This window comes from Periplaneta americana, chromosome 15 (assembly GCF_040183065.1).
Source record: "Periplaneta americana isolate PAMFEO1 chromosome 15, P.americana_PAMFEO1_priV1, whole genome shotgun sequence".
Lineage (NCBI taxonomy): Eukaryota > Metazoa > Arthropoda > Insecta > Blattodea > Blattidae > Periplaneta > Periplaneta americana.
Window position 1 is genome coordinate 35,215,992 of NC_091131.1, and position 20,012 is coordinate 35,236,003.

General features: G+C 33.8%; 1 protein-coding gene and 1 non-coding gene across 4 annotated transcripts in view; both read left to right on the forward strand.

The window, feature by feature from the left end:
- The window catches only part of rn (rotund), a 1,149,518-nt gene extending 1,131,383 nt beyond the window's left edge, over positions 1-18,135 (forward strand). For all 3 annotated transcript variants that reach the window (XM_069846929.1, XM_069846927.1, XM_069846930.1), the window contains one exon: positions 3,230-18,135. In XM_069846929.1, the coding sequence (XP_069703030.1) occupies positions 3,230-4,585 (1,356 nt within the window). In that variant the 3' untranslated portion in view covers positions 4,586-18,135. The remainder of the gene's footprint in view (positions 1-3,229) is intronic.
- TRNAH-GUG (transfer RNA histidin (anticodon GUG)) lies at positions 3,046-3,118 on the forward strand. The gene has a single exon. It is a non-coding gene; the product is annotated as a tRNA-His (tRNA).
- Positions 18,136-20,012: the final 1,877 nt, after the last annotated feature.

The following is a 20,012-nucleotide window of genomic DNA, read 5'->3' on the forward strand; positions in this document are numbered from 1 at the left end:
ATAAAATTAAACAAATACTAGACACGCGATAAAATTGTGCGATAAGTAGCCATGATTGGTTGAAAGACGTCCTTTCGTACCGTTTTATTGGTCGAAAGTAATATGACTTAGTAAAAGTGTAATAGTCATTGTAACTAAATTTCAATTAAATGTAAGGAATGATTAAACAGTAATTTATTACGCAACCATTAAGGAACATAATGAAAGAGAGAAATAATTTCTTCATCACAGAACATAATTAAAATAAAAAAAAAATATGGTCAAGAACCCTGAACATTCAGTTTCAAAGCAACGTATGAATAGCTTGAGCTACGATCACAGGAGTGACACTTATTTGCAAAATACTATGTTGCCACATTGTACGAAATTTCGTCAGTAACAGTGATTCAGATTTCACACTATGTAGTCCGTGTAGTGAATTTTGAGACATTCTGTATATTGATGTAGATTTTTGTGTAAATTCCGATATATCTGAACCTATATACATTTTGTGTTATAATCGAGATATTTATAGATACCGGCTTAGTCTATGTGAATGTTGATTGAACTAGACGTAAAATAGACTGTTAACACATCTGAATCGATAGAGATTTTATGTCATGGTGATGCATCCAAACTGATTTAGATGTTATTTGATCATTGATACATCTAAACTAAGATGTTTTGTGTGATTTATTCTCAGATTTTCGGCTAAAAGGTGGACCTACTACTGTATATACAAATATATATTGATATAATTTTGTGTGGTTTGTCAACACATCTAGATTTTGTGTGATTGTCGATATGCCTGAACCGATATATATTTTGTTTTTTACTTATACCTAATCTATACTGACATAATCTGTGTGGCTGTTGATTCAGCTAGACTTAAATGAACTGTTGACACATCTGAACTGATAATGCTGATGTATCTGAACTGATTTAGATGTTATGTGTTCATTGATACATCCGAACCAAGATATTTTGTGTGATTTATTCTTAAATTTTCGGCTCAACGGCGGACTTACTACTGTACAGTGCGGGCCATAAGTCACCTAACCCATAGATATTTCTTACTTACCTAATCTAATGGGTCTATGTAGCTCCATCATTGTCTATGCACAGTTGGACACGTCTCCAGGTCCTTCGTGACATTTTACGTAACTGTGTGGTGTTATGTCTGCATATCATTTTCAGTAAGCTCATTTATGAAACAAAGTCTAAATGGCCTAACCTTTAACTCTTTCTTCATATGACGACGCGTCATCGTACGTAGTAGTCCAATTTCTGCTGCCCGTTTGCATGTTGATTTTGTAGGAAACTATTCAATGGATCCAGTAACTACAACACACATATGTCTGACGACTGGTCGACCACTTCGGTAACTATCTTTGACGCTACCAGTAATGAACGTTTGCTTTTCCCAAGCTAACAGTGTTGTTTTTCTTGGGGGTGGCCTTCCAAATCTCCTTTCAAAATGTGTCCTAATTTGTTGTATTGTCTGCCCCGTGTGCTGCCTTTCGTGGACCCAAACACTCGCAACCAACAGTTCTTCAAGCGAATAATTACTCGTATCTGCCATCTTGCTCACAATTCCATTATCGTTATTCAACTGTTTTTTTGTTACTGCTGCCAAATGTTTTAGTCATAGTTATCAACTGTCTTTCAGTGTTACCACATCCTTTTGGCACAAGGTTGAATAATTAGTAATTCTACAGTACATTACATTGTATAAATCTAAGGGTGCGGTGACTTATGGCCCGTCCTGTATAAGTATACACGAGTACATTGACAGACTATAATTTTGTATGGTTTTAACACATCTAGATTTTGTGTGATTGTCGATAAATCTGAACCGACATACACTTTGTGTTGTAATCGAGTGGCGTAATCTGTGTGCTTGTTGATTCAGCTAGACTTAAATGAAGAAAGAGTAGTGGAACGGAGAAAAATTCTCTCCGGCACGGCACCGGGATTTGAACACGGGTTTTCAGCTCTACGTGCTCATGCTTTATCCACCAAGCCAACACCGGATTCCCATCCCGGTGTCGGATCGAATCGTCTCAGTTTAAGTTCCACCTCTTGGGTTCCTTCTAGTGGCCTGCCCTCTGCACTACATCATAGATGTCTATGAACGTAGGACAGTGTCCACATATGTGCGGAGGTGCACTCATATGAGTGAGTAATTGGCCGGGATCCGACGGAATAAGCGCCGTCTTAAATCACAAAGTGATTTACGCATATCATATATATTATATTAATGTACTGAAGTACATATGAAGTTTCCATGCAGATATAAGCTTAGTGCCTAAAGCATCAGCACGTAGAGCTGAAAACCCGGGTTCAAATCCCGGTGCCGGAGAGAATTTTTCTCACTTCCACTACTCTTTCATCGTACGATGACGCAGAATATCTGCATGGAAATATCATATGTACTTCGGTACATTAAAATAATATATATGATATGCGTAAATCACTTCGTGATTTAAGACGGCGCTTATTCCGTCGGATCCCGACCAACTAGTCACTCATAACGAGTGCACCTCAGCACATGTGTGGACTTCGGTCCTACGTTCATAGACATCTATGACGTAGTGCAGAGGGCGGCCACTAGAGGGAACCCAAGAGTTGGAGCTTAATCTGAGACGATTCTGTCCGACGCCGGAGTGGTATCCGGTGTGGCTTAGTGGATAAAGCATCAGCACGTAGAGCTGAAAACCCGGGTTCAAATCCCGGCGCCGGAGAGAATTTTTCTCCGTTCCACTCTTACATCGTAATATATTATAGATTTATTACAGATTTATTAATTTGTCCTACAGAATAATATCTGTAATATTGACAATTAATAAATCTATAATATTCTCATAGCTGCAGTGCATATGTCTGTACAGATTACTGTGCACTTAACTGCGGAATCCCGGCTAAACAAGTCACTCAACTGAGTGCGCTCCTAATATAATGTCAGTTGACACTGGACATATACGTCAACATATATGCCGAACTTAGAGTCAGGCCACAAAGGGAAACATTGAAGGAGGAGGGTTCGGTCCGGTGCTGTGGATTGAATTCGGCGTAGCTCAGTGGTCAGAGCGCTTGGTACGTGGAACCAAGGACCCGGGTTCGATCCCCGGCGCCGGAGCGAATTTTCTTCCTCAAATGTTAATTATGCATAATGAACTGATATAGATTTTGTGTAATGAACTGATTTAAGTAACATTGATAATCTGATTTTTGTGTGATTTGTTCCCAGATCTTCGGCTCAAAGGCGGACCTGCAGCTGCACACCCAGTTGCACATGCGCGAGGCGAAGCCGTACAAGTGTTCGCAGTGCAGCAAGGCGTTCGCCAACAGCTCGTACCTGTCGCAGCACACCCGGATCCACCTCGGCATTAAGCCCTACAGGTGCGAGATCTGCCAACGCAAGTTCACGCAGCTGTCGCACCTCCAGCAGCACATTCGCACGCACACGGGGGACAAGCCCTACAAATGCCGACACCCGGGCTGCAACAAGGCGTTCTCCCAGCTGAGCAACCTCCAGAGTCACTCCCGGTGCCACCAGACGGACAAGCCGTTCAAATGCAACTCGTGTTACAAGTGCTTCTCAGACGAGCCGTCGCTGCTAGAGCACATCCCAAAGCACAAGGAGTCCAAGCATCTCAAGACCCACATCTGCCAGTACTGTGGCAAGTCCTACACCCAAGAGACTTATCTGACGAAGCACATGCAGAAGCATGCGGAACGCACGGACAAACGGCCTCCCATCACCGGCATCGGCCTCAACAACCGCGGAGTGGGACTGGCGCCTGGGAACTCTGCGACCGGAAACCCCGCTACGGATCCACACCCCTACTGGCCCAAAGTGTCGCCGGACACCGCCAACTCGCTGGTAGAAGCCATGAACCAGCAGCACGAGGCCTGCCTCCAGGGTGGCAACGGCAGCCTGGGAGAGCACCACCTCGCACCGGCGCAGCACCACAGAGGTCTCCTAGAGCACCACAGCCGCCAGATGAACGGCGGCAGCAGCGGCGGATCGGGAGGCGGGGACAGCGGAGAGGACTTGGTGGTGGTGCGCGGGCAGCAAGGCGGTCTGCACCAACAGCACTCCTCGGCACCACCCGCGCCCCCACCTACCCCCACATCGCAGGTCATCGTCTCCTCCTCGCCGTCGTCGGTGTACGCAGACTCGTCCAGCATTGTAGCGGCGACGGCCAATCTGATAAACTCGTCGACGATCAAGACATCGACGACGCCGTCGTCGACGTCCGCCTTCACCCCTATCCAGTCGATGGGAGGTCTAGCGCCGGCGCATCACCATCTGAATCACCTGAATCACCACCAGCTTGGCATGGCGTCCACGGCGTCTCGTCCCGCGTACATCCCGTACGACGCTATCTCGTTCCCGACGTCGAAGGTGGTGACGTCGTCGGCGGGGCAGATCTCCGGGCTCGGCGGGGCGTCCATGGACATGCCGAAGTCCAGCTCGTCCAACAGCTTCCCGAACCAGCTGATATCCCTGCACCAGATCAGGAACTACGCGCACCAACCTACGTCATCGTCCCTCATGGCAAGCGAGCACCTACTGGGACTCAAGGAGAAGGGGCAATAATGCCACGCCCCCGGCGTTGCAGCCGCCACGGGCCCTAGCGGTGACTGTTACAACTACTGTTACAGTGATTCTTACTGCTGGTCGCAGTAGCGCATGCGCTATGCTCAGTTAAAAAAAAAAAAAAAAGACGGTGTAAAACAAAAAACTAGCGACTCGTTATGAGCGTCATATTTATCTGTTACAAGATTTCAAATTTAAGAGTGAAAGGGAAGGAAAAATAATAAAAATTGTCGTGTTAAATAGATTTCCGTTGTGTCATAAAAGAACCAAGGAAGTTTTGAACTGTTATGTTGTTAGACCTGATGCTTATTTCCAAGTGTTTTTACTAGCATTGGAGATGACGTTTTTAACCAATACGTAGTGTTGGAACATTTTTAGAACGGGAAGGTTACTATGTAATCTAGGAATTGGATACATAGAGATTTTTTTGAGTCCATCGGTTTTATTTATGGGGCAAAGTGAACCTTTGACAGTTTGTAAATTTTGCGTCTAATGTTGAATTTATAAATTTAAGTGAGACTTTTTTTTTTCTGAATCGATATAACTGTTCAATCAGACAAAAACAGATGGGAAAGAATTACTTAATGTGGTTCCAAAGAACCCACCTCAAGCATTTCTAATTCCTTGTTGAAGAATTGCAATTGGAAATGACGTTAATGCTATCTTCCTGCGAGAGTCCATAATGAGGACTGTGGAAATATTTTGAATGTCACTGTAAAATTTTAAAGACTTCAATTATCGCCAGAATGTACCAAGGAATGTAAAATAATACAGTTCATCGTCGTCACCATCAGCATTTTTCTTGCACGTGTTAGACCTGGTTGTCTGTTACTATCTCCTGCCAACGTTGTGGAAATCTCCCCAAAAATCTCAATCGCTTGATTGGTAATTCATGTCCTGATGATATAGACGTGATCTGTAGATGATGAGGGAGGATATGTTTTAGCCATTGGGATAAGAATTTATCGATATGGTCTGTTTATAATTCTTACATCTTGTCAAAATTCTTCTTTTTATCCAGTTTTGTATATTCAGTAGCCTTATTCAACATTCATTTCACTAGCTAGGATATTTTTTTATCGCAATATCTTAAAAGTCCAGGCTTCGCTGCATTAGGACAATGTTTGTTGCAGATTCTGATTGTTGTGTGTTTCTGGACCACATATGGTTTGAATATACTGTACTTGGTTAATTGCTCCCATTAATTTTTTGTAATTTGACGAATTTCTGGTTTTGTCAAATTTCTTCACGTAGCTAATACGGTAGTTCAAATTCTATCTGTTTAGTACTTTTTCACATATCCATATTTTATTACGAACGAGTCCCTTTCCTTTAAGGAGAGTTAGAGTTAGAATAGTTAGAGGGCTGCATAGAGGTCTTGTGAATTTATTACCATAAACTAGGGTTACTTTGAACACAGAGGAAACTTTGACCATTTTTTTCAGAAAATCATATTTAGGTTTCTACATGCTGCACTTGTTATAGATGGAGGTAAATTTGGTATGAGAATGATTTTATGATAATTTACCTCCATCTATAACAAATGCAGCATGTAGAAACCTAAATATGATTTTCTGAAAAAATGGTCAAAGTTTCCTCTGTGTTCAAAGTAACCCCAATTTACGGTACAATATTTTGAATTTTTAATATTACTAAAGGTAATTAAGTAAAATTAATCACAATATAAAGCAATTTAAGAACCATTTAATGCGTATAGTAAGCAGTAATTTTTTCCACAGGTTTATTTATGAAACAAAAAAATTTTCAGGGGCCGAATTCTAATTTTCTTATTTGATTATACACATTTAGATGCATTTTTCTCAGATATTGTTTTATCTATGACTGAAAAATGTTTATATTTTGTGGTAAGCAAAATTTATAAAAATTTAAATCTAAAATTGATCATATAGAGATGCCTATTAGTTGAAGAAAAAAAATTTATCTTGTTCAGGAATCGTTAATTTTTTATAATAAAATATAATATTGATTTATAATTTTAGCTTTATATAGTAGAATGTATCCTTAAAAATGTACATTAAAAGTTTCATTAAGGTACCTATGTTAAATTTTTCCTGAAAAAAGTGTTCCTAAATATGTATGTGCAAAGAAAAGTCAGCAGAATCCATTAATAAACCTGTGAAAAAAAATCATTGCTTACTATATGCATTAAATGATTCTTTCGTTGTTTTATATTGTGGTAAAGTTTAATTTAATTATATCAGTAGTATTAAAAATACAAAGCAATAAATTATTGTAATTTACAAGTTCTCGCTGCAATCGTCTAACTACTCAGTATCCTTAACCCTAGCATTATCAAGAAATTTTTTTTTTTGTGAAGTGAATTACCAATTACCAAGGGTGGGTATTGCCCACCATAAAAAAGGTATCCCCGTAACATGCCATGAAGGCACTTGGGGGGGGGGGCATGGAGGTAGAGCCCCATGCTTTCCATGACCTCGGCACTAGAAGGAGGTGGTGTGGTCGGCACCACGCTCTGACCGCCTTTTACCCCCGGGAAAGACCCGGTACTCAATTTTATAGGAGGCTGAGTGAACCTTGGGACCATTCTGGAAGTTTGGCAAGGAGAAAATATCCTGTCACCACCTGAGATCGAACCCCAGACCTTCCAGTCCGTAGCCAGCTGCTCTACCAACTGAGCTACAATATATTAGTGCTAGTGTAACAAAAAAATGTATTATTGCATTACTGTATTATCACTGAACTGTTGGTTGCGAGTGTTAGGGTCCATGAAAGGCAGCACATGGGACAGACAATGCAACAAATTATGACACATTTTGAAAGGAGATTTGGAAGGCCACCCACAAGAAAAGCAATATTGTTAGCTTGGGAAAAGCGAGCATCAAAGACAGTCCCCAAAGTGGTCGACCAGTCCAGAAATTATTTTTTACTGTAATAGAAATATGTCTGTACTGTAGGTGGAAATGTTTATAGAAGACAAATTTGAAGTTAGTTTTGTAAAATATTACAGTTTTTGCTAAAAGTGTAATATATATTAAAGTACAAAGCAGCATTTACAATACGGAGTGCAATGCAAGTCCATATTTATCTTGAAGTTTCGCACGAAGTTGAAAAAAAGTCATAACCTTTTCGAACTTAACGTTTAGCATTACACAGTATACTTCCTGTGTATTGTTTTAACTTACTGATCAAATTAAATCTTTAGAATATCTCTTAGATGAATGAAATTGTTGTGATGTTCCTTCATCATTGTTCTTACTCTCAGCTACCAGAGTTGAATCATCCCAGCAGACTGCAATATTTCTTCTACAGTTGTATGACCCTTAGTTGTCAATATTCTTGTCTCTTAAATATTCATCACTAAATACAAAAAAAAAAAAAAAAAAAATCCTTTAAAGCTAATATTATCTAAGTAAAAATAATAGAAACAATCAAAATTAGACCAATCCAAACTAACCTAAATCAATCCAAGTCTATCTGAGATGAATTTAAAGTAAACAAATGAATGACTTAAAGCACACTGAAAACCCCAATAATAGTGTTTTTCGTGTTTGTTGGTACACTTGTCGAACGCTATTGCTGTGTCATCTGTAGAATATTTCAATGCATCTGTTCAAGATGTAACAATTGTTCCTAATGTTAAGGAGTTATACACACCAACCATAAATAACTTATAAGTTTTACAAATAATTTTATTCCTTCATTAAAGCCTATTTTCATTACATTTTATATGCTTAATGTCTGAAAATTGCTCTTCAGTCCAAAAGTAAAAAATATATATATTTCCCTATATGAAAAGTTTTTGGAATTGTGGAGTGTCAAAATTTTCAATTTGCTATTTGCAGCAAATTTCTGCCAGTCTTTAAAAAGTTACTCCCAAGAACTTAAAGATTGAGCTAAACTTTGTTGATCTTGCTAAGAAAAAAAGGCTGTACAAAATTTCATACGATTATCTAATAAAAACTCTGGAAGATATGATTTAAGCAGTTTTGAGAAATACAGTTTTAAGAAAATAACTACCGTATCTAATAAACTTACAGATTGCTTTCTGGTATTGTGTTTCCATTGCAGACATTTTAATGTATAACGTTGTCAATTTTATAGATATGTTAAAATTTCTTTCACAGATATGCAGCTGAATGTTCATATTAAATTATATTTACATAAATGAATGATCAATTTTTTTTTCCCCTTGAAGGTGTATGTAACCCTTTAAAGGCTTTTTTTTTTTTTTTCAATTGGAATGCAATAACCAAGCGGATTTAGGAAATACCTTGATAATTTTAATTTAAACTTTTTACAGATCATATCAACATGAAAGAATAAAGAGAAATTTCAGAAATTACTTAAATGCGTTATTAAATTAAACAAGAGACTAAAAGAAACGACTATAACCTCTGCTTAGAATCTGTGCATGCTTACTAACCTACTGCCGAAATACGTATTTTTGTGTAGAATTTTTTTAACAAACAATTATGAAAGACAGCTAATTGACTCAACGTATGAATAGTTCATGCAAAATCAAAAGGAGTTCGATTGGTTTCAGCCAAACAGGAAGTAAATCAAATTATTGATAAAGGAAATTAAAAATTATTCATATATAAACCTGAAAATCATAAAATTTTATCAAATTATAACTACCCACTAAAAATACAAAAGATAATAAAATTAAAGCTAATCTAACCTCATAAGAAATTGTTTTTTCAGGAATCCCAGCATATTACGAATATAGCGCCGAAACTCAATGGACATAGGTCTGAAAATAACTAACTTAATTTAATCTACCTTACCTACCTATACTACCTAATTAAAAAAGTTGTTTTACATATCTGTGTTTTCTGAGCATTAAAATTGTTGTTTTGACTATTTGGTCATTTTTGGTGTGAATTAAATGTACTCATGTATTACTCAAATAGTAAATTCTTATGTCATTTGTCCACACCTGTAGAGTAACGGTTAGCGCGTCTGGCCGCGAAACCAGGTGGCCCGGGTTCGATTCCCGGTTGGGGCAAGTTTTACTTGGTTGAGGTTTTTTCCGGGGTTTTCCCTCAACCCAATATGAGCAAATGCTGGGTAACCTTCGGTGCTGGACCCCGGACTCATTTCACTGGCATTATCACCTTCATCTCATTCAGAAGCTAAATGGACTTAATGCATGTGTCCTAAACAGATACTTAGAAGCATTTACTACATTATTGAGTGCTCAAACACAGTATAACTCCCGACATATATATTATTTATTGCAATAGGCTCTAAATTTGACCATGTATGTTAATAATTGTCAATTAAATATAAAAAGGGATATTTTAGGATTGGCATAAAAATAGCTAAAACATGGGACATGTGTATTTGCATGTTATATCGTCATGATATGTAACAAATTTCAAGTGAAAAAAGTCTGCGGTATTAAACCGATGAATTCTATTAATAATAATAATAATAATAATAATAATAATAATAATAATAATAATAATGATAATGATAATAATAATAATTATAATGATAACAGTGGTTTCAATCAATTTCTGCTCATACACCAGAAAAATCTCTTAAGGTGAGAAATGAGTGAAATTTTGGTAATTTTCATTCTAAAATCGTATGTTTAAAAAAAAAAAAAAGAATCAGAAATTTCTTATTTGTATTTTGAGAAAGTTTCAGTGCTTTGTGGAGCTTGGAGGCATTTTTACTGCCTGTTCTATATATTGTGGTTAATGAAACACAGCATTTTTTGATAAACTAAATACTTTCGAAATTAAAAAAAAAAAAAAAATTAGTGGACACCTAAAAATTGAAAATTTGAAGTTGCATATTATTTTAAAAGAATTCTCCGCTTTTATAGGTGTAAATTTAAAATTTTGGATAATTTTTTTCTTTCCTAAATATATCATAGATATTGTAGAAAAAAAGTCATGCATGAAATTTAAATTTTGTAATAGATTTATTTTTTAAAATATTAATTTTTTTAATAACTCAAAGACCATTCATCCGATCATAATGCAACTTATATGCAAGAATACTTACAGCACGTAGATGATGTGTACAAAATACGAACTCTCTACCTTAAAAATTGTAGAAAATATAAATTTCACCTAACATCTCCGCGTAATACTACGTCATTGATATCAAGTCTGCCAGCGATGTAAATCTCTTAACAGTATTTTCACTTTTCATCTGAGTTGCATGTTGGAAACAACAAATATTAGAATAAAATTGCGTTAAATTTCTCATCTTTCTGTGTAGCATTAAAAACATACGTAATTCATTTAAATATACATTTTGGTTAAGTGCTGATTGTGTAAGTTGATACATTTCGAAGGAAACTGCTGAATGCATAAGGTTTGAATATTTATGCGCTATACTCAAAATACAGAAGAGTTGGTGCATCTGTGTAAGTGATGTTAATATATCTCTGTTTTAATTAAATCGCATCTTGTTTGAACAGTAAAATACAATAAATGTCAAATTCAGATTTCTGAGTTATTCAGAGAAGTACACAGTTTAATAATAATAATAATAATAATAATAATAATAATAATAATAATAATAATGATTTGTTTTAGCTGGCAGAGTTAAGGCCGTAAGGCCTTCTCTTCCACTCAACCAGCAAAAAGTATATATACATATGCATGAACTTACAAAGAATTCAACAATTTGATTTAGATGAGAGTTACATGTATACAAGAGTTATTTAAGAATTAAACAACAAAATACTATGAACTATTAATTAAACACTGAAATAAACTGTGTAGCAGAATTAAGCTAAAATACATAGAATGTTAATATATTTCAAATAATATTAGATAATAGAAAGAGATTATTATGAGACAATTTTGAAAATACAGCCCTATCAGGATGATGTCTAAAGAAAGAAGTAACAATATAGTCAGTGATAGTTTAAATCAGTATGATTGGAGTGAAATGCTAATAAGGTTATCTTTTAAGCTGTTTCAAAGGTTTTTAAGGTTGTGGTATGCAGATCGCTAACGTAATAATTTTTCTGCAACTTTGTATTCTATAAATATCATTCCACAGTGTTTCAGAAAGTAATTCTTCATGAGAAAGCATTAACCTCGATTTCTAATAACTCCTCGCAAGGATTTACAATTTCCGACATTGATCATGTTCCTATAACAACAGCATCACTGCGATTGGTGAGATTTTTTTTTGTCATGATTCGTTTGTTTTACATATTGGTGCTTGAGGACATTTGCCAGAGATGGGAATTGATAGATTCTTTCCAAATGACTCTGTTTATGTTTGACATATTTTTTTCTGACAATTACTTAATGTAGAATTCTTATGGTTTCAAGGTTTTACAACTCGATATTTTTTACTCCTGCTCAACGCACTATAAAAACAGTTTTTAAGCGGACATTTAACTTGATGTATGTATGATCTCGCACACATATGGTAAGTTACCATGAACAAGACTATCTTTGTTTAACTTTTTTTTTTCTTGTGTAATACATTGTCTTTCAGACATGAGGGTTTTTTGCGGATTTTGTATACAAACAAAAAAAAAATAGCGGCTGCATTACTTTTGTTTATTGTTGTTTATGTACATCGTGTTTTGTTTTATTTTTGTGTCATGACATTTAATACACGCCACTGATATGTAAGAAGTAAGCCTAAATATTTTGTTCATCCAAAGATGTTTGTATGCTCTTAAAAATGGGTATTTTTTAAACAAACATACTGTTATTGTGTGCAGAAATCTGACTTCACTTTTCTTTGGAGACAGAGCAGATGTTGGAATAACTGAGAAGAGGAATAAATTAGACTGAAGACAGGAGAAAAAAAAAGTATGTCTGCATAAACAATTAATATTGCAGTGTAACTGTTCTGTACATATATTTTGTCATCTTTTTATCTAGTGTGAAGAGGAATAAATCATAAAATTGTAAATCTAAATTTTTTCCACACATATATCTAATGGTGTTTGGAATTGTGGGATATAATTTCTTGCAGATGTTGTTGCTTCGAATTTTTCATGTTTCTATATAAAAATTTAATGTGTAAGTTGCTGGCAGCATTTAAGATTTCACAACACACACTGGCCAATCAAGTATCACAATATTGTGCACATTGTTCTTTTATATATTATTTTCAAGAGACAATACATTCAACTTGAGATTTAAATCTCTTCATTAATTGTAATTATTTCAGACCAACTCTCTTTACTAATTAGTTTTTGGTTTTGAAGCATAATGCTTTTATTAGATATTGTAACAAAAAGATTTTTAATTTAGCCTCAATTCATATTATTTTAAAAATATAGACGCTTTGAAAATAAACATTTTATTGTTGATACAAAAAGACTTGCGCCTTGTAAAACATCAAAGAAAGATAAGGAACTGTGTATGTAAAGCAACTATAATCTCAGAGATGTATTTCACGATCTTAATTTAACATCCATCTACTGGAACTTCTGATTCCAAGGTAGTCGTTTAAAACTTGGACACTTTTATTTTTACAATAACAATATTAAACTGGAATTTCGTAGTATATAATATGCAAGATGCAAGAAATAGAACTTTAGTACCTACATGAGAATATTTACGTAAATATAAACATAAAAAATTATAATACAACTGGAATAAATACAGATTAATGTAGTATAAAGTTTAAATTTGTATACCTTTCCCTCTTAAATTATTATTTTTTTTTAATGTATAATGTTTTCATTTTAGAAAAAAATTACAACTACATATTGCGATATTCGTCACATGAATAATGATCTAACAAAACCTTTGATATCATTACATAGATACATTTATATCTTCAGCAGTGCTAAGGAAACAAACCATTTCTTTTCCAAAATAATTACAAAGCTTGCATTAATGCATAAAACAAGTAATAGTCATTTTGGAAATGCTGGATTAATGTTAATATTGAAGGAAATAATTTAATTTTCTTCCAAATCATTCGTATAATTTAAAATAAATGAAAATTGAGTTGTAGTGGTAGATTCATAAGCTTCTAACTTTTTGTTTCATACACTCATTCTCTGTACTAAGAAGAAATGTTGAAAGTAAATAGTTAATTTAAATTTTGAACGCATTTATGCAAACTAGATTGTAATTTAATGAAAAAAGTAGCTGTTCTAAGACGTTTATTTTTAATATTTTAGCACAAAATTATTTCATGAACATAAACAAAAATATACAGAACTGGAAATCATACTCATTTCTTTTAGGGCCCTATAGAAAATATGGAAGAACGCATCTCACACACTACCACTAGATAGAGTTAGTGTACATTTTAAAAGGATTAATTAAAAGTGCTGTATAATGTTGATAGGTACTTGAAAGGTCAGTTTGAAAATTTTTAATATTATTTTCATTGAAGTCATGTGTTACAGTTGTTTTCTATACTTAAAAGATACACACAGTTTTAAGCATTACAATTTTAAAGGTAAAGAAATAAAATTATAAATTTTAAATATTCAGTTTGGCAATAATATTCATAATGTTAACAAAAAAATGTGTTTCAAAAGAATGAATGTCCAAATCCAGAAGTATGCTGAACAATTTATTCTCAATTAAACAGCTCAAAACAACATACTGATACAACAATATTCTAATGGAATAATAGAAAGCAGAAGCAATAAATCTCTTTTACCATTCAATGTTATTTTGAAAATATTGTGAAGTTTCAATTTGGGTACAAGCCCATACAAATGATTTACGGATTGTTTGAATTTTTTTGAAAGGGTACTCCATATTCACAAGAGAATTAAAATCCGAAATTTAAACCAGTACTTAAAATTGTAATATTTTACACATGTATTTCCTTTTCATATTAATTGCTACTTGTTGAAAATTGTAACTTTTTTATTCAAATGATAATTATATTCAATTAATGATATGCAATTTTATTTGAGATTCAATCTCTTGGTTACACATTTGTTATTGAATTTATTAATAAGAAATAGTTTCTCTTTTGGGATTTAATGTATTGTACATTTAGAGTTTTAAAATCGTGCGAAATAATTTCTTAAAAAAAAAAAAGAATGCATAGCTTCAGTTGTATTGTATCTTTTTACAGAATTCAATGACAAATTGAAGACTTTCTCAACAGCTTCAGCACACCTTTGTCTTGTCCTGTAATAATACACTGCCAGTAGACAATTATTTGATGCTTTCTTGTTTATTTTTATCGTAGTAATGTATGTCTTACAGAATATAAAAAATAAAAAACAAATGACAAGCAATTGAAATGAGGAAGCCCTTTTTGTAATTGTAAGTGAAATTAGTAATGAGCTTCGATTTATTCATGTACAATTTTGTGTGTTCCACTTTTGTATGCTGAGTTTTACAAAATATATGTATTTTAATATACCGTCCATTGATTATTACAAACATTTTCCGGGAAATTGGTTGAATAGCTCAATAAAAATATGCAATATCGGGATTTATAATGCATAAAGCTAGTTTGTGTAAAGTCATGGTATTAAAACTTGTATTTAAAAAATTGAGGCCACTTTCTCGAATGAAGGTTTGTTTTTTTTTTTTTTTTTTTTTGGGCTTGCTGATGCGATGAATCTCGGAAATTTCCCCCCTGAAAGAAAAACAAATGTATAGTTGCTTCTCATTTGTTTTGTAGTCTTCCATCAAGAAAATTTCATTTCTGTTTTTTTTTCTCCCTCGATTCATGTGTGAAAATTCGTTTAAAAAGTCACTTAACGCTCTTTGTGGACTTACATATTTACAATTAAGGACCAACAAGAAGTAGTAGTGTTTAAATGATAATAATGATAATAAAAATGCTCGAGAATATGACATTTTGAAACCAGACTGCTCCAAGAACCACATTTTATTGCACGTGAATATAGCATGGTCACAATTTTGCTCACATTTTTTAAAATATTTGAATGGTTAAATGTATCTCTGATCCATGTATTTTCTTTTCATTTCTTAAAATTAATTCTGTTACCTGTAGAACAACATTTCCTGGTAAATGTGAACTCTTAAACCATTTTGGAATTAACTAAAAATAAGCATTTCTTGAATTTTTCCCCCATCACTTTCAATGGTTCCATTGTTGTTATGAGTGTGGCATCTTAGATTTAGGTACAGTAATACTATCTGTTTCTTCTCTTCCGGCATCTCTAGTTGTAGATCAATCAAGATTCAGCTTTGTAATACCGTTCGATTAGTATTTTTGGAACTACTGAATTTGGTAAAAGAAATTAAGTTTCCACAGTTTTGTCTGCCACATTATTCCGAAAACAATTTTTAATATAACTGTCTTAAAATATGGAATTAATTCAGAAAAGTAGCTGTAATGAACATTTTTCATTATTGTAGTCCCCCACTCTCCCTCCAATTTTCTGAAATTTTAGAGTAATTTTGTTGCTAGAGTCACTGTTTATAGGTAGAATGGCGTGGTATTTTTTTAAGAAAAATACGAAATCGAGTGTTTTCGGGGAGCAAAAATACGTATACAATGGTGCTGGATGTCCTTAGACTGAAAAAAAGTAAATATAACTTAGAAGTTAGCCCAGATTGTAACAATAAAAAAAACATTTGACGAAACGAAAAATAATAAAATAAAAAATAGTTGAAAGAGTATTTTGGTACTTTTGAACTGTGATATTAAGCATGTTAGAAAATGGCATTTTTTACTGCAATGAGTAGGGTCCTAAACTATAAAGTTGTCCGTTTAAATTCTTGTGAATACATCTAACAGTAAATGAATGAATGAATGGGAGTCTTTTAAATCTGCAGAGTTATAAGCGAAGCGTATTTTCTCCTGCCCCGATATCCAAAACAGAAGCAATAAATAAGAGCTTGGCTAGGCAAATATAAAAGAAAAAAAAAATAGATAAGATTAAGGGCTGCCAACATCGACACCCTAACGATATCTAACAACAATGGTAACAGATTATGTCACGGCCAAAACAGAGGAATATGTGTCTTTGTATTATCGCTGTATAAGGGAAGATTGTTTTATATTATTCTAAATCATAAACGAAGTTCTCGAAGGTTGAAGTCTTATTATCTGTTTGTGTGTTGCGTATGTTGAGATGGAAATTGTGTGTGGCATAGAATCAGAGTTCTGTGTTAAAAAAGTATTGCAGTCTGTCCCAAGTGTCTGGAATCTATTTCTGCTCAATGTTTTACCCCGTCTTTCCCCTCGACCCCCTGTTAGATGTGTCAACACTGTCCTTTTTCGTGTTTTTGGGCGCACGTTTCTTTATTCCAGACATATTGTGGAATTATCATTTCAGTGTGTACTTAAGCAGGCATTGAAGCCCTAGCAATCTTGACTTTCCCACAGGATGTGAGATTTCAAACATTTGGGATAACCTGCCTCATGTGCTGCTAGACATGAAAGATAGCATATGCTTTTTATTTGAAAATCATATATACCGATTTTCAAAAATTTTTTTAATGGCGGTGAAAATATGAGAAAAAAACGGAACTGTGATATTTTTGTAAATGTAAAAAAAAAAAAAAAATCCTTTTCAATGTTTGTGTGTGCGTGTATTTTAACAAATATATCTGAGATCTAGCATGCTCTCTTATCTATTTATGTTTTGTAAAAATAAAAAGAAGTGGATTAGAAACTTTAGCAGCCAATTGTATTTACACAATTCTATAATTTCTGTTAACAAAATTACGCTAGTACTATGCCATTAGTGCGTTCCACCGTATTCTCCAGTACTTAACCTCGGTGATAAATAAGATCTTTATTATGTTTCCATTAAAAAAATCTTTGTGATATTGGATGAACCAAGCCGGCATAACAATATTGAAAAGTTTTTTTTCAAACATAGTTATGTGGTCTTATGTACAAAATGGAATATTAAATGTTTTTTCATTCTGTTATGTTCTCTGTATGTAGTTTTGCAAACCATCCGTTTACTTTTACAAGAAACTTTTCAATCGCTTCAAAACAATATTTAGATTGTTTGAGGTGTTTTCTCTCTCAAAACGTTATCATTTTTTAACTGTACAAATGAAACATTTTATCAGACATCCCTTGGCCCTAAAGTTTTTATATAAATACAAAAAAAAATCTTGCCAGATTTAAAATCCTGTAGTGTTTCAAGGGCATAGGGGATGGATGTGTGAAGAAAAAGCTTGTTTATTATTATTATTAGTTATTAATATATATATTATATATAGGCACTGCCATGACTGCCGATGTGTTTTCTCCCTATGGAATAATAATTATAATATAAAAGAAACTAAAAAGATAATCAGAAAAAAGTCGTTCTCTTTCATCACATCTACAGTTTCATAATAGATGGCGTCTTTGTCGATTGATGTCATCGTTTTCTTTCTGTTTAATTGTGTCTCCTAGTTTACCAATTCTCTCTCATTGTTAATAAAGAGGGAATTTAAATATTGAAACACAAGCGCAGGGAAAGGTTATGTTAATACATTTCTAGAATTGAGATAATAGTGAAATAAATAATAAAAAAATATATTGATGGTAAACTATTGTTTGTATTCAGTTGTGCACACATCAAGTTCAATTCTTTGTTTTTTTGTTTGTTTGTTGTACAATTTCACTGAATATCTTGCTTATTATTGATAAATAAATAACAGATTCATCTCATATTATTAGTTGGTAGCTCTGACGTTGTTTAATGACATGTGAGTCAGCCAAGCACTCATAGCTGTTCCTCCAGTCCTTCTCCTTAAGGCAGGGCGCAGACGAATAACAAAGCTCCTTTTGTTAAGAGGAAAAGCATTTCGACTTGTACACTGGCGTTCAAAGATATCTGACCTACGATTTTGTGATCGTGTATGCGAACTTTCTAACCACGGGATAAGTCAGAACCAAAGATATAAGAAATTGACAAACTTTGAAGTAGTTCCGCTAGTTCTCAATAGGTGATACCATTATTGGGACGATTGGAAAAAAGTGTCGGGAAAAATGATGATTAGATTAAGCATAAATTATTCTCATAATTAACAATATCAGAGGTTTCCAGCTAAACACTATGTTGCTTTACAATCAGGAAAGGGGGATGAAATATTGAATTCTGTAATGCGGGTATATTTATGTACGATTGGCAACACTGGCTATTATCTTCGCCATCTATTCATAGAAGTAATAACTAAAGAAGCCACACTTACACCAACAAATTATCTATCATCATCGATTAGTAGAGTCAAATACCTTTGAACTCCAGTGTACCTGTATCTCAGTCGTAGCTATGGCTGAGAGAGATGTAACTGTGGTATTGTGTAGAAGAAATACACTGATGTACCTAGGGTTCCCAACTTTGGATCGATTGATTTCAGGACAACTTATACGAGACGCAAGAGACAGATGTCCTTGAACCAAAAACGACAATTTAAGAGTAATTTATACAGCTTTTTGGGGGAAATAGTACATTTGAATAAGGTATAGACCATCAAAATAAGTTGTTATAACCATTTTTTTTTCAATTTAATATGTCTATTATCTTAGCCTACATGCTAATCACATTTCAAATTTTAAATCAGACTAATTTATCTACTAATTTAAGACCAATTTGTACAGCTTTTGGGGAGAAATATATTTGAATAAAGTACAGCCCATCACAATTAGTTGTTATAACCATTTCAATTTAATATGTCGATTATCTTAGCCTACATTTAATCACATTTCAAAGTTTAAATCAGACTAATTTATTCACTAATTTAAGACCAATTTGTACAGCTTTTGTGGGGAAATATTATGTGTGAATAAAGTACAACCCATCACATTAGTTATAACCATTTCAGTTTAATATGTCGATTATCTTAGCCTACATCTAATCACATTTCAAAGTTTAAATCAGACTAATTTATTCACTAATTTAAGACCAATTTTTACAGCTTTTGTGGGGAAATATTATGTTTGAATAAAGTACAACCCATCACATTAGTTGTTATAACTATTTCAATTTAATATGTCGATTATCTTAGCCTACGTCTAATCACATTTCAAATTTTTAATCAGACTAATTTATTCACTAATTTAAGACTAATTTGTACAGCTTTTGTGGGGAAATATTATATTTGAATAAAGTACAGCCCATCACATTAGTTGTTATAACCATTTCAATTTAATATGTCGATTATCTTAGCCTACATTTAATCACATTTCAAAGTTTAAATCAGACTAATTTATTCACTAATTTAAGACCAATTTGTACAGCTTTTGTGGGGAAATATTATGTTTGAATAAAGTACAACCCATCACATTAGTTGTTATAACCATTTCAGTTTAATATGTCGATTATCTTAGCCTACATCTAATCACATTTCAAAGTTTAAATCAGACTAATTTATTCACTAATTTAAGACCAATTTTTACAGCTTTTGTGGGGAAATATTTTGTTTGAATAAAGTACAACCCATCACATTAGTTGTTATAACCATTTCAATTTAATATGTCGATTATCTTAGCCTACATCTAATCACATTTCAAAGTTTAAATCAGACTAATTTATTCACTAATTTAA